Source organism: Phacochoerus africanus, chromosome 3 (genome assembly GCF_016906955.1).
Source record: "Phacochoerus africanus isolate WHEZ1 chromosome 3, ROS_Pafr_v1, whole genome shotgun sequence".
Taxonomy (NCBI): domain Eukaryota; kingdom Metazoa; phylum Chordata; class Mammalia; order Artiodactyla; family Suidae; genus Phacochoerus; species Phacochoerus africanus.
In genome coordinates, this window is record NC_062546.1 from 149519882 (window position 1) to 149533257 (window position 13376).

The 13376-nt window shown below is 39.3% G+C and overlaps 1 protein-coding gene across 8 annotated transcripts in view; it reads left to right on the top strand.

Moving 5' to 3' along the window:
• The window catches only part of OSBPL6 (oxysterol binding protein like 6), a 229861-nt gene that overhangs the window by 151400 nt on the left and 65085 nt on the right, over positions 1–13376 (top strand). For 7 of the 8 annotated variants that reach the window (XM_047772964.1, XM_047772969.1, XM_047772967.1 and 4 more), the window contains exon 4: positions 8170–8262. In XM_047772964.1, coding sequence (XP_047628920.1) covers positions 8170–8262 — 93 coding nt within the window. Of the gene's footprint in view, positions 1–701; positions 855–8169; positions 8263–13376 lie in introns of those variants that run through there. The other variant, XM_047772966.1, reaches the window with a different exon arrangement.

Genomic DNA, 13376 nt, shown 5'->3' on the forward strand with positions numbered 1-13376 from the left:
ACCTCACTGTGCCTCTGTCAATCAGCCATAAAATAAATTTAACAGTCATTATTTAAAGGCTTTTTATGAAGATGGAATGCAATAATCCATGTAAAGCATTGAGACAGGGATATAAAAGCACTAAATATTAACTGTCACCACTGTCATCATCATCAACACTACAAAGGTTCCTGTATCACTGAAATAGTGTTGCTATATCAAAATTAGATGAAGCTAGATGACAGACAAGCCTAGCAGCCAAAAGCTTGAATAAGAAAGTATTTAAAAGTTTATTTATCATTTTGGATATTTTTCTTTGAAAATATTTTGTATAATCCATGAATATAAAAATAGCTTAGATAAGATAATCAGATGATGAAAAGTTTCAGTGGAGTTAACATTCAGGGAGCAATGGTCCAATTCTCTTTATTAGTATCCTACATTTGTATGAAAAGTGAGTCTATACAGAAATTTGTAGCCACGGCCTAAAATATTGCCAGTAGGTCTTTTATGTCTCTAAAATGAAATTAAAATAAATGACAGGCCCTCCAAACCAAGAGACCCATTCAGCAGATCTGTGGACTCTCATTTTAAGAGTCAAGTTTCTCTCTGCGGGAGTTGCAACTAAATCGTTGCGCTATTATTAAATGTCTCATTGTCTGTCTGTTTACCCACCTCTTTGATACCGTGTAACCAGACTGTAGTCATGTTGGCAGATTTCTGCTTGCTGCCCAGGAGGTATTGAGATCAGTGACTACTAACCAGAGAACAAACTTTTACCAAACTAAAGAGCTGCAGTGAAATACGTGTGCTAGATTCCTGGTTTTAAGCTAAACATGCATCATTTCTCTCTGAGCAGGAGGAACAAAGGACAGGTGAGTACTTTCGCCTTCTTTGTGTGTTTTAAGTTCCTTAAAAAACTGACCTGGAATGAACCCAGGTTCATCAGTTGTCACAAATATACCACGCAGGTGGTGGGTATTGATAATGGCAGAGCGCTATGCATGTGTGGGGGCAAGGGTTTGTGGGGAATCTCTGTACCTTTCTTTCAGTTTAAAACAAAAATTATTGGATTATAGTTGACTTACAATGTTGTGTTAGTTTCAGGTGTTAACAAAGTGAATCAGTTATCCATTCTTTTTTCCCATGTAGATTATTACAAACTATTGAGTAGATTTTCCTGTGCCATAGGGAAGGTTCTTGTCAATCACATACTTTCCACAGTGGTGTGTACCTGCTATTCCCATCCCCCCAATTCCTCCCTCCCTGCCCCCTCTCAGTTTTGTAGTGGAGTTAAAACTGCTCTAGGTGGGGAGGGATAAATCCGGAATTTGGGATTAGCATATACATACTACTGCATATAAAATAGATAATCAACAAAGACTTTCTGTATAGCTCAGGAAACTTTCCTCAATATTCTGTCATAAGCTACGTGGGAAAAGAATCTGAAAAAGAATGAATATACGTATATGTATAACTGAATCACTTTGCTATACACCTGAAACTAGCACAACATCATAAATCAGCTATATGCCAATGTAAAATAAAAATTAAATTTTAAAAAGTTAAAAGAAAAAACTACTCTAGAGGAAAAAAAAAAAAAAAAAAGAGGCTTGAACAAAAAACACTGACCTGGAAATTAAGTCGTAATTTTAGTATTTGAAAGGAAACTTGATTTTCAAAGAATAATTAACAGGTTTATGTAACCCCCTATTTAACCTGCTTACATAATATGTGAAACACCTTGAAGGTATGTGGCATGTGTTTCCAAGTCACTGTGAAAGCATATGAAAATAAGCAGCTTGTTAAGAAAAGTCCAAAGAAGCATAGCCCAAGTTATGATCTTAAAGGAAACGTTATGAAAAGGTTTAATTTTTGTTACTGAAGATGTTGTCAGATTACATTTTTTGTGTTCTGCGTGGACCAGTCATAGCTTTAAATCTAATAAACAAGAACTCTATGATTAATTCACCAGATGTTTCCATTTTTTAAGTGAAGTCCTTATTTTAAAATATTTTCAAAAGGTCTGCCCTGTTGGAGCTGTGATTTTTATAATTCCAAGATGAAGCTAGATGGCAGTTTTATCCCTGATTGCTGAGGGACTGTTCTCTACAAATTAGTCAGAGAGCCCTGAAAAAATCCAGAAGTTTTTGAGTGGCTATGGTATGCAAGGTCTTGTGCTCGGGTATAGGGGGTGGATACCAAGGTGAAGATGAGCTGGTCCCTACTTTCAAGGAGCCCCAAGTGAACTAGAGTCCAAGACTGAGTATAACAATTTTGAAAATTGTCGTCTTCATATCTGCCAGTGTTAAAAACATAGCATTCAAGCACTTACGTATTTCATTAAAAGTAATGAGTGATTGTATGATTACATAACTTGAGGTATATGCATTTGGAGTTCCATTTGTGGCTCAGTGGGTTAAGAACCTGACTAGTATCCATGAGGATGCAGGTTCAATCCCTGGTCTCGCTCAGTGGGTTAAGTATCCCACCTTGCCACAAGCTGTGGTGTATGTCGCAGATGCGGCTTGGATCTGGCATTGCTGTGGCTGTGGCGTAGCCTAGCAGCTGAAGCCGATTTGACTGACCCCTAGCCTGAGAACTTCCACATGCCTCAGGTGTGGCCATAAGAAAATAAATAAAACTAAAAACTAAAAACAAACCAAAAAAAACCTTGCTCTAAGTTTCCCATCTAGCATACCCTTTATATACATTTAATTTTAGGTCTTATACTTATGGAGTTAAGGCTTACAATTTTATTATTAAAATAGATGGCACTTAATATTGTATTTAATATATTCCAAATACTGTTTTAAAGTTACATACATATGCACATTAGCTCACAAAACATGACCTTTAAAAAATATGCACTTTTTTTTCCCCCTGGGAACTTGGGAACTTCCGTTTGGTACAGGTGCAACCCTAAAAAGCAATAAATAAATAATGAAAACCATGAGTTTGAAGCCAATTCTTAAGGTGGTGGATTAATTTTTTATTGAATATATGACAGGTTCTAAGAATACACAAATATATAATATACTTCACAAGTTTGTATAAGAGATTTCGGCTTCTTCATTATCATTATGAAAGTTAAATAGCTTATTTTATGAAGCTAGTTACACTTATAATAATAGGTATCAGCTGGTATTTGAAGTTGTAGGCTTTACTTTTTCAGTAAAACATATACATATACTTATGGTAGTAAAAATATTCATTTACTTACTGTTTCTTAGTAAACATTCTTATGATTCTCTGTGCCTTGGCAAATCAACACAATTTGGGGCTTGGATTGTTCACTCAGCTCAAATGTGTAACTATATTGTGCTGTGTTTGAATACTTTCTTACTTTTCTTCCCTAGTGTAAACTTTTGTAAAATCAGATGGAGAAAAAACTAATACTGTATTCTTTGTGAAACTACCACAGTAGGTATTTTACAGATTCTGTTTTGTTTTGTTTGGTTGCTGACTCTTCTGACCCACAAAGTCCTAGTGACATTTTGAGTATTCTCAGGTGCTCTAAAGACAAAACTCATTTTTATCACACTTTAAATATCCTAACTTGATTTCTGTGTCTGTGGCTTGATTAGGAGATTAGGTGATTTAATTTCTTTCACTTGGCTAAATTCCTCAGCTAATCCTTTATTTCTTGCCTACATAGTTGCTAAGGTCAGGCTTCTTTCCAAGTTTTGCATTTCTTACCATGTTTATTTGTTGAGGAGAAGCGGGGAGCGAAAGCAATGCATGTGCCTTTTGTTGCTCGGCAACCTGCAAGTATGAAGATAGAAGAGGGTCCTTAAAGAGAGACTAGGGCCAAAGATAGTTTCCTGGAAAAATTAAAGTAAGTAAAAGCCATTGCCACGTGGAACACAGTGCATGAGTTTATAAAAACTTAGCCTCATTTGGCTTTTAAAGATGAGAGCTCTTTTTAGGAAATAATCATCACAGGAGCAGTTTCCTTATCTGTGTGGTTCTCTGTCACCCTGTAACCTGTGCCTGGCAGAGTGTAGGTGCCCAGTAATGATTTGTTGATTAATTGAACCAAAGGATGAATGAATGAATGAATGAATGACACATTTCACAGACATTTCTGGTCTTCTGCTTTATTATATTTGCTTTCCTGATCTTTGGGGTTGACATCCTATTAAGAATGAGGGAAGACCTGGTACTAAAATATGTAGTTCCTAAATGACTAATTCTTGATTTTTTTTTAAAATGATATATTAGAAACTCTTTTCTTCCAATACAAAATTATCTCGAATTGTGAAGTTATCTATTTGTTGTGAGCAGGGTGAGAGTATTTTCTATCTCTGTATTATGATGACACCTATCTATCTTTTTTTTTTTTTTTTGTCATTTCTTGGGCTGCTCCTGCAGCATATGGAGGTTCCCAGGCTAGGGGTCGAATCGGAGCTGTAGCCGCCAGCCTACACCAGGGCCACAGCAACGCAGGATCCGAGCCGCGTCTGCGACCTACACCACAGCTCACAGCAACGCCGGATCGTCAACCCACTGAGCAAGGGCAGGGATCGAACCCGCAACCTCATGGTTCCTAGTCGGATTCGTTAACCACTGTGCCACAACGGGAACTCCCACCTATCTATCTTTATTGCTCATAGTTCTTTTTTAGAAAAATCAACTCATGCATTTAAAAATACTTCTATGGCTTTTTTATATTAATAGAACTTATAGTTAGGGAATTTTTGCTCAGATATATTTGATGACTATTTGAAACAGGTTTATTTCCCCCCTATAGGTTTCTGTAGTATGTCAGGATAGTTTGGGTTATTAATGAGTAGATTTATATACTTTAGCTTAAGGTGGATTAAGTGGTTGTAAAGAAATTCCAAAATGCGTTAACTTTTCAAAAATGCTTTTTCTCAAAAGAAGCGTTATGAGAAAGGAAACAACTTATATATAAGTCGGAATTCTGTTTTAATAATAGGCACAAAATTTTTAATAGTCGTTCTTTTAGAACAGCAGTTCTCAAACTTTGCGGCCTCAGGAACCATTTTCTGAAAAACTCCACTATACATTAGTGAGAGAAAGAGTGAAAAAGACAGTTAACATCTTGGCATACTATAAAAGCAGTTTTCACCTTGCCCTGGGGACCTTCAGGGTTCAGGGACCACCTTTTGAGAACCACTGCTGCAGAAGTTGGCGGGGGGTGAGTAGCAATGGGGTGGGAACTTTGACTTATTTTTTTTATATAGTTCTGTGTTGTATTTGAATTTTTATAATTAGCATATATTACTCTTGTCGTTTTAAACCACACACACAAAAAAAGAAATTGAAAAGGTTGGGGGTGGGGAGAGATGATTATGTCCCAGAAGAAGGTAATACAATTTTTGCTTCAACAATTCTGATTTTAGTACCCAATTTTATGATCTCAGAATAAATCTAAATTTCGCATTTAACTGATGTGTTTTAAGTAGGATTCTATCCAGTGTATCAACATGAACAAGTAAATAGTGCAAGTCCCAGGTCTTTTGTTGCCATTTTGTCTGGTAAAGATCTGAACTCCCATGGCCTGTTTTTCTCTCCATAGTAAGCCTTTGCCTCTGATTCTCCCACAAAAGGCATTGGCACAGATATGGCTGCTCAGCCCCAATTATCATTTTCCCTGCTAATTCAACTGAATCTGGGAATAGAAAGAACAGAGTCCCATTTAATGCTAAAATTGTCCATGGATACTGTGGCTGTCAGATTAGGAATTCTTGCTAATCCCTGCCCAATTTTACATTTTGCCCCAAAATATCTATTCTTATTTTTTCTGTTTCCTCACAAATTGGAGAAATAGGAGCAATTCATAAGCCTTTTACTTCTGTTATTCTCTAATAAATGACTTTAAAGCATTCAGATAGGGTTTTTAAAATTTACTATCAGACTTTTTGTTTTCAAGGTAGTAGAAATAACCAAAAGCTTGGAAATATAAAGAAGTGAAAATAATTTGGCTCTGGTCAAAGTGTAATTTTCTTTATGAAGAAGCAAGCACTAATCAGATAGTTTTCCAATGAGATGTTTAAAATAGAGACCTTAATAAGTTAAATAAAATCCAACCTGTCTATTGAAACAATAAAATGTTATAACTGGAGTAAAAATGTTCCAATACATTTTCAGCCTATATTTAAATGTTAACTCCATTGATGAGAGTTCCCTTCCTGGCTAAGTGGTTAACAAACTGGAATAGGATCCATGAGGATATGGATTCAATCCCTGGCCTCGCTCAGTAGGTTAAGGATCCGGCGTTGCCATGAGCTGTGGTGTAGGTAGAAGATGCAGCTCAGATCCCGAGTTGCTGTGGCTGTGGCGGAGGCCAGCAGCTGCAGCTCCTATTGGATCCCTAGCCTGGGAACCTCCATATATTACTTGTATTTTTCCCCGAATATACAAGTAATATCTTTTTATTACACTGAAGAACTAGACAAAATAAAAAAATTAAATCACCTATAATCCCACCACCTCTATATAGCTACTATTAACATTCTGAAATATATTTTGATTATATGTTTAACATCATCAGATTCTACATACTTCATGTAGCCTGATTTTTTTAGTTAACAGAACATCATGGGTATCTTTTTCCATATCAACAACCAGAAACCCATGTTGTTGTTTTGTTTTGTTTTGTTTCTATGTTGTCATTTTGAATCACTGCATGGTATTTCCTTATAAGTCTGTATTATTCTCATATATTAGATTTTTTTTTTGTCTTCTTTTTTAGGGCCGCACCCATGGCATTTGGAGATTTTTAGGCTAGGGGTCCAATCAGAGCTGTAGGTGCCGGCCTAAGCCAGAGCCATAGATAGCAACGAGGGATCCAAGCCACCTACACTACAGCTCACAGCAATGCCAGATCCTTAACCCACTGAGCGAGACCAGGGATCAAACCCGAGTCCTCATGGATGCTAGTCAGGTTGGTTAACCACTGAGCTACGACTGGAACTAAAAATCTCCTATTCTCTTTTTTGTCTTTTTGCCATTTCTTGGGCCGCTCCCACGACATATGGAGGTTCCTAGGCTAGGGGTTGAATCGGAGCTGTAGCTGCCAGCCTACACCAGAGCCACAGCAGTGCAGGATCCGAGCCATGTCTGCGACCTACACCACAGCTCATGGCAACACCGGATCATTAACCCACTGAGTAAGGGCAGGGATCGAACCCGCAACCTCATGGTTCCTAGTCGGATTCGTTAACCACTGTGCCACGACGGGAACTCCAGATATTTTTTACTATAATAAAATAATACTTTAGTAAACATACTGTTCCTATATCTTTGCATACCAATCTCTTTATTACCTTAGAGCAAAAACTTAGCTATGAGATTGCTGGGTTAATGAGGCATGTACTTTTTTTTCCAAAGACTTTTTAATAAAAGTGTAAAATTCCTCTGTAGAAAGACTGTAGGCAGTTTATATTCCCTTTTCCCAACCCCAATCCATTCTTGAATCTAATGGGTTTTTTTTAAAAAATCATTATTATTTTGGTTTTTATTTCTTTGAATACCTCTGTGGTTGAGGTTGAACATCTTTTCAAATGCTCTGCATGAGTTACCTTTGCCTATTTTCCTGCCGGAGTATCATCTCGCTGATCAATAAATGTGCCTTTATAGTCTTTGTAAAAGACATCTCCTGCTTGATGTATTTAATTTGATGAGTTTTCTTCTTTGTACATTTAAGAATTGTCAGTTATTATAATTACAATAAGTATAATAGAATATGATGTAATTATCTTATAAGGGTTATAAGACCCTCTAGAGACTATTGTGTTAAGGTTTGGGGCTTTTTTGATACAGACCTTTCTCTTTGTCTCCTGCCTTTGGAGAGAGGAGCAAATATTTCTATATAAAGCCAATTGTCTAAGTAGCAGGTATACCGCCATTCTCATAAAGTTATAAAAATGTTAAGACATATTTGTGGTTTGTTTTTTTTTTAAATTCATATGCTCTCTGACCCGTTCTCTAAGACTAACACCAGCACTGCAGCAAAAGTTTGGCAGCAAATCCATAGGGGAGAAAACAAAATCCTGTGCTGACGTTTTTCTTACCGTTGCTGCTGCCTTTGGTCTCCTCAGGAACTTGTTGTATTTAACACAGCTCACTGTTCTTCCCGTGATCCGTGTGATCTCACCCCCATGTCCATCCCCATGAAAAATGAGTTGTCTAACCCTAGGCTGTATTTCCGTTTATTTTCAGAGCATCCACATACTGGAGAGGACTTCTTCCTCTAGCACCGAACCCTCTATAAGTCGGCAACTGCTGGAACCAGAGCCGGTCCCTCTGTCCAAGGTCAGTGGCGGAAGGTGGTGCTCTCTCAGGTGGCAGGATGCCTGCCTGGGGCTAGTTGAATTAGAACTCTTACACCTGACTCCCCTAAGGTAGCTGTGACGCCCACTGTAGAGCTTCTCTTCAACTTCTTATTTGTGTTTTTTGGGTTTTTTGTTTTTTTTTTTTGTAATCTTATTTAGGGTCACACCCATGGCATATGGAAATTCCCAGCCCAGGGATCAAATCGGAGCTGCAGCTGCCAGCCTACACCACAGCTCACGGCAACGCCAGATCCTTAACACACTGATTGGGGCCAGGGATCCTCATGGATACTAGTCGGGTTCTTAACCCACTGAGCCATGATGGGAACTCCTATTCTTTCTGCCCCCAGGATGTAGGGTTTCTTTGACCTACATCCTGCATAATGAGGGAAAAGATGAAAGTGTATTTGCTGGGATTTGTAGGGTTACATAAAAATGTCCAGAATTCTCTTTGTATTAAGGGAAAAGGGCAAGAGAAACTATTGTCATTCCATGTTGGAGAGGTGAGCTAATATTTCTATATCAGGCTAATAGGAAAAAAAAAAAATCACTGGGTCCAGCAATAACAACAACAACAGATACAGTTATTGCCCACACACTGTGTACCAGGGGCTATACTCAGTGCTTAAATGTGTGATCCCATTTAATATAATCTTTATGAGCGGCTCCATGCAGTGTAAGTATTTACTACATTCTACAGATATGAAAGCTGAGAGTAACTTGCCCAGGGTCAAAAACTGCAGAGCAAGGATTCAGACTTAGATTTTTTTAAAGCTCTGTCCCACCTGCAGGGCATAACAGACCCTAATCAGAGGGGCTGTTGTGCATTCAGCGTTCTGGCCCCTTCTTACATCTGGGCTTCCCAGCAATGAGTTCTGAGAGAAACACTGCAGCTTATGCTGAAGACCTTCTCTGCTCCATGGAAGCAGTGTTCCCTCCCCACAGCCTTCTCTTCCTCGGACTAGGGGAACATTTAAATTCACTAATGTCTAAAATGCAAAAAACAGAAGTTCCCATTGTGGCTCCATGGTAATGAACTGAACCAGTATCCAGGAGGACACAAGTTCGATCCCTGGCCCTTCTTGGTGGGTTAAGGATCTAGTGTTGCCATGAGCTGTATTGTAGGTGGCAGATGCAGCTCAGATCTGGCATTGTAGGCCAGCGGCTATAGCTCTGATTAGACCACTAGCCTGGGAACTTCCATATGCTGCAGGTGCAGCCCTTAAAAAAAAAAAAGAAGAAAATTCCAGGAGGTATGCCATCTTGTTCATTGCCATCCCTTGCTTGATTCCTTGAGATTTTCCAGTGGAATGGTTTCCCTATTGAGAAGCTCAGAAAATAGAATTCATGGGGATTTCTAATCCAAAACAGGACTTTATTTTCCAGAAAGGTTAACTTGCAGGTTGTATAACTGATCCATCCACGTTGCTTTTCCTAAGCAGAATCCTTTATGAAACAAACACTCTACTCCACTAGCATTGCAGAACGTAGACACTTGTACCCCTTTCTACTTGGAAGGCATGACAAGCTCTAAAGTTGATCCTATCAGACAGGAGTAGACTGCTAAACTAAAAAAGGGGGGAAGTTATTACACTATAAAAATCACTTAGAAATGAAAAATGATCTTATTTCTATTCGAAGGGCAAACAAAGAATGTCTACTTGGTAAATACAACTAGTATTCTCTTTGAAACCTCAGTTCTCTCATATATGCAGCTAAAGGACAGAGAGATCAACAAAGGGGTGACAGACAAGGCAGTGAACATTGATTGAGCACCCACTTTGAGCCAAGCAACGGGATTAGTACTTATATTCTCTCACTCACTCAGCCCCCAGCTTGATGCAGTGAGTTCTGATATTATCCTCGTTTGACTGGGAAGGAAGCCGAGTCTTGGAGTTTAAGTGAGTTGTCCAGAGTCAGGTAGCTGGGGAGCATGTGTAGAGAGCACTGGGAAACAGAGACCATTGTAGTGGAGGCACAGAGAGAGGAAGGCTTGGAGAATGATACACAGAAATGGAAAGGAGAGCTGCTGCCATTAAAACAAGGACGGAGCAACATGCACGCAAGACTTGCTCTGGCCCCTTCTGGCCCCCCAGCTGCATCTCCAGCCTCTTTGGCACATCACTTCCTACTCCAGCGACATCCACCTGCAGGCAGGTCCCTCCACTGACCGGGCTCTCTCTCTCCTCTGCTGTTGGGCATCTGCTTCTTCCACCAGGCCTGCATGGAAGGCTCTCCTACTCCCCTCCCCTTCCTTCATTTGGCTAAAACTCCAGCTTCTTTTAAGTTATGCTCATAGGAACCATTTTGCAAACGCCTCTCATGCACTTGTTGTCTCCCTATCCAGACCATCCTCAGCCCCAGGCTGTCTTGTGTAGCCTGTCTCCGTGCTTATCACACTCATTTCTTTATTTCACATTTTTCCTTTATGTCAGGTTGCCTTGGACAACCTGAGGCTGGGCTTGAATGTCTGTGATTTGTTGAGGGAGAACCCTCAGGAGGAAAGGGGTGAGTGCAGAGGTTAGGGCAGGTACTGGTGCTAAGCAAGAGGCTTTCACCTGGAATCCACCCTCAGCCTGATTTCATAGTGAGCTCTGGAGCATGAATTATATCACAGAGTTGGTCTCACCCTGAGGCAAGGAGGACTTCAGTTATTTGTGTCTTTCAGTCTTTGAGAGCCATGGGGGATGGAAATGCTATAGCATAGCTTCCCAGTGTGAAGACTCCACCTTGGCCAAACAGCAATGCCTGGTGGGAGGAAGGAGCTGTTAGCCTTAGCAGTTCAGAGTGCTCACAGCAGCTGGGACATGGGTCCACTAGCCTGATACAGGAATCTGATAGGGCACCAATAACATCCCCTCTTCCACGCATTTGCCTGCTTGGATCTTGCTGTGAACCTAATACTATCGTTATGTTTTTGCATTAATAGATAACACATCTTCTGAGACCCCATGAAATCAGAGAGTCCCATCTAGTCCAGACACCATAGCAACAATATTATTTGCAGTACACACAGTCCTTTCTCAGGATCTGTTCAAATTTGTTGGTGCTTTCACTTCCTAAAGCAGTTCACTTAACCCCACACTCCCACACACCCCCCCACACTCAGAGAATATACCCTTGAGAAAGGAAATGTCTTTGTTTTTTTGCAAATGAACAGACTAACGGCTGTTAACAAGTTATCAAGTTAACTTTGTTTTTAGGTATTGTTATTAGCCCAAAGGTATTTTCAAAACTTCTCTAATAGCAAAAGTGTTTGTATATCTGATTCAGGTACTGACTGATTACATTAGGGCTTTTGACTCTGTTTCTATTCTAACTACACCTTTGAAAGTTGGTGACTTTTAAGCAGAAAATGAATAGCAATAGAAATTATGAACAAAATGACTCAACTTTCAGAAAGGAATTTTAGCTTTCTCAAGAAAGACCTGGTCTACTAAGCAGAAAGGAGGATTGTACCAGGTACTGAAATGGTATGTTTCATTTCTGACACACCTTATTTGTAACATTATCATCAGTATTTATAATTGAAATAGAGTTGTTTTCTCTGGCTTTAACCTTTGCCTTTTTTTGTTTGTTAGACAGCTTATTTAACTATAAGAACTGTATTAGGATTTGCCCAAGTTCTTTTGCTGTGTTTAATAATGCTGCATCAGAGCATGTGGAGTTATTCAGGGTGCTGCATTTATGTTTAAAAAATACATTTTAAACTTTTTCTTTTTTCTGTCTTATCTATCCACCCCCACCCCCCTTTGCCTCCTCTGTAGCTAAACTTTCGAACAAGAAAAAAAAATGTCTGTGATGGAAATCAGTAGCCATAGTTCCACAGGGACAAGCTATTATTACATTCTGAGTTCAATTAGAAAAAAATTCAAAAAGCATTTGTACTTATTATTAAATGTTTCCATTTTTACCAGTAATCCAGAGTATTCATCTCACACACACACACACACACACACACACACACACACACACCCACCCACACACTAAAAAAAAAATGAACTCTAGCCTTCAGATGAGGTAAGATCTAGCGAAAAATAAAAAATACTATTCTTGAAGTTCTCGTAGTGGCTCCACGGTAGCAAACCCGACTAGTATCCATGAGGATGCAGGTTTGATCCCTGACCTTGCTCAGTGGGTTGAGGGTCAGGTGTTGCTGTGGCTCTGGTGTAGACAGGCAGCTACAACTCTGATTTGACCCCTAGCCTGGGAACTTCCATATGTTGTGGGTGTGGCCCTAAAAAGACAAAAAAAAAAAAAAAGAAAGAAATGCTATTCTTCTAGAGATGGTATCCATGGATGGGGCTACTAAAAATAGAAATGTCATTCAATACAGCTGATAATCTAACAGAGAGAGCGCTAATGAATATATATACAATATTAGAGAGTTATTCTTTTAATTTTTTGATTATACCAAGACTTTCTAAAGGAAATCAGTAGAAATGCATTACTTATGGAATAAAAATTCATCATTTTCATCTATTTTGTTGGTAAGAGTAAAAAGCCAAAGATACTGGACTTTTTATGAGAACCTATTTTCTTCCATTATTCTGACATCATCATCATTATCATCATCATCATTATTATTATTATTATTGTCTTTTTGCCATTTCTAGGGCCGCTCCCATGGCATATGGAGGTTCCTAGGCTAGGAATCTAATCGGAGCTGAGGCTGCCGGCCTACGCCAGAGCCACAGCAACGTGTGATCTGAGCCGCGTCTGCGACCTACACCACAGCTGACGGCAATGCCGGATCGTTAACCCACTGAGCAAGGCCAGGGATCAAACCCGCAACCTCATGGTTCCTAGTCGGATTCGTTAACCACTACACCACAACAGGAGCTCCTATTCTAACATCATTGATAAACAATGCTTACCTGTGGAATTTCAACTGAACATGAAAAAATTAAAATGCTATGCTTTGCTTTGTGGCATTCCCATCATGGCACAATGGAAACGAATCTAACGGTATCCATGAGGACACAGGTTCGATCCCTGGCCTTGCTTAGTGGGTTAAGGATCTGGCATTCCCATGATTTGTGGTGTAGGTCGCAGATGCGGCTCAGATCTAGCATTGCTATGGCTGTGGCACAG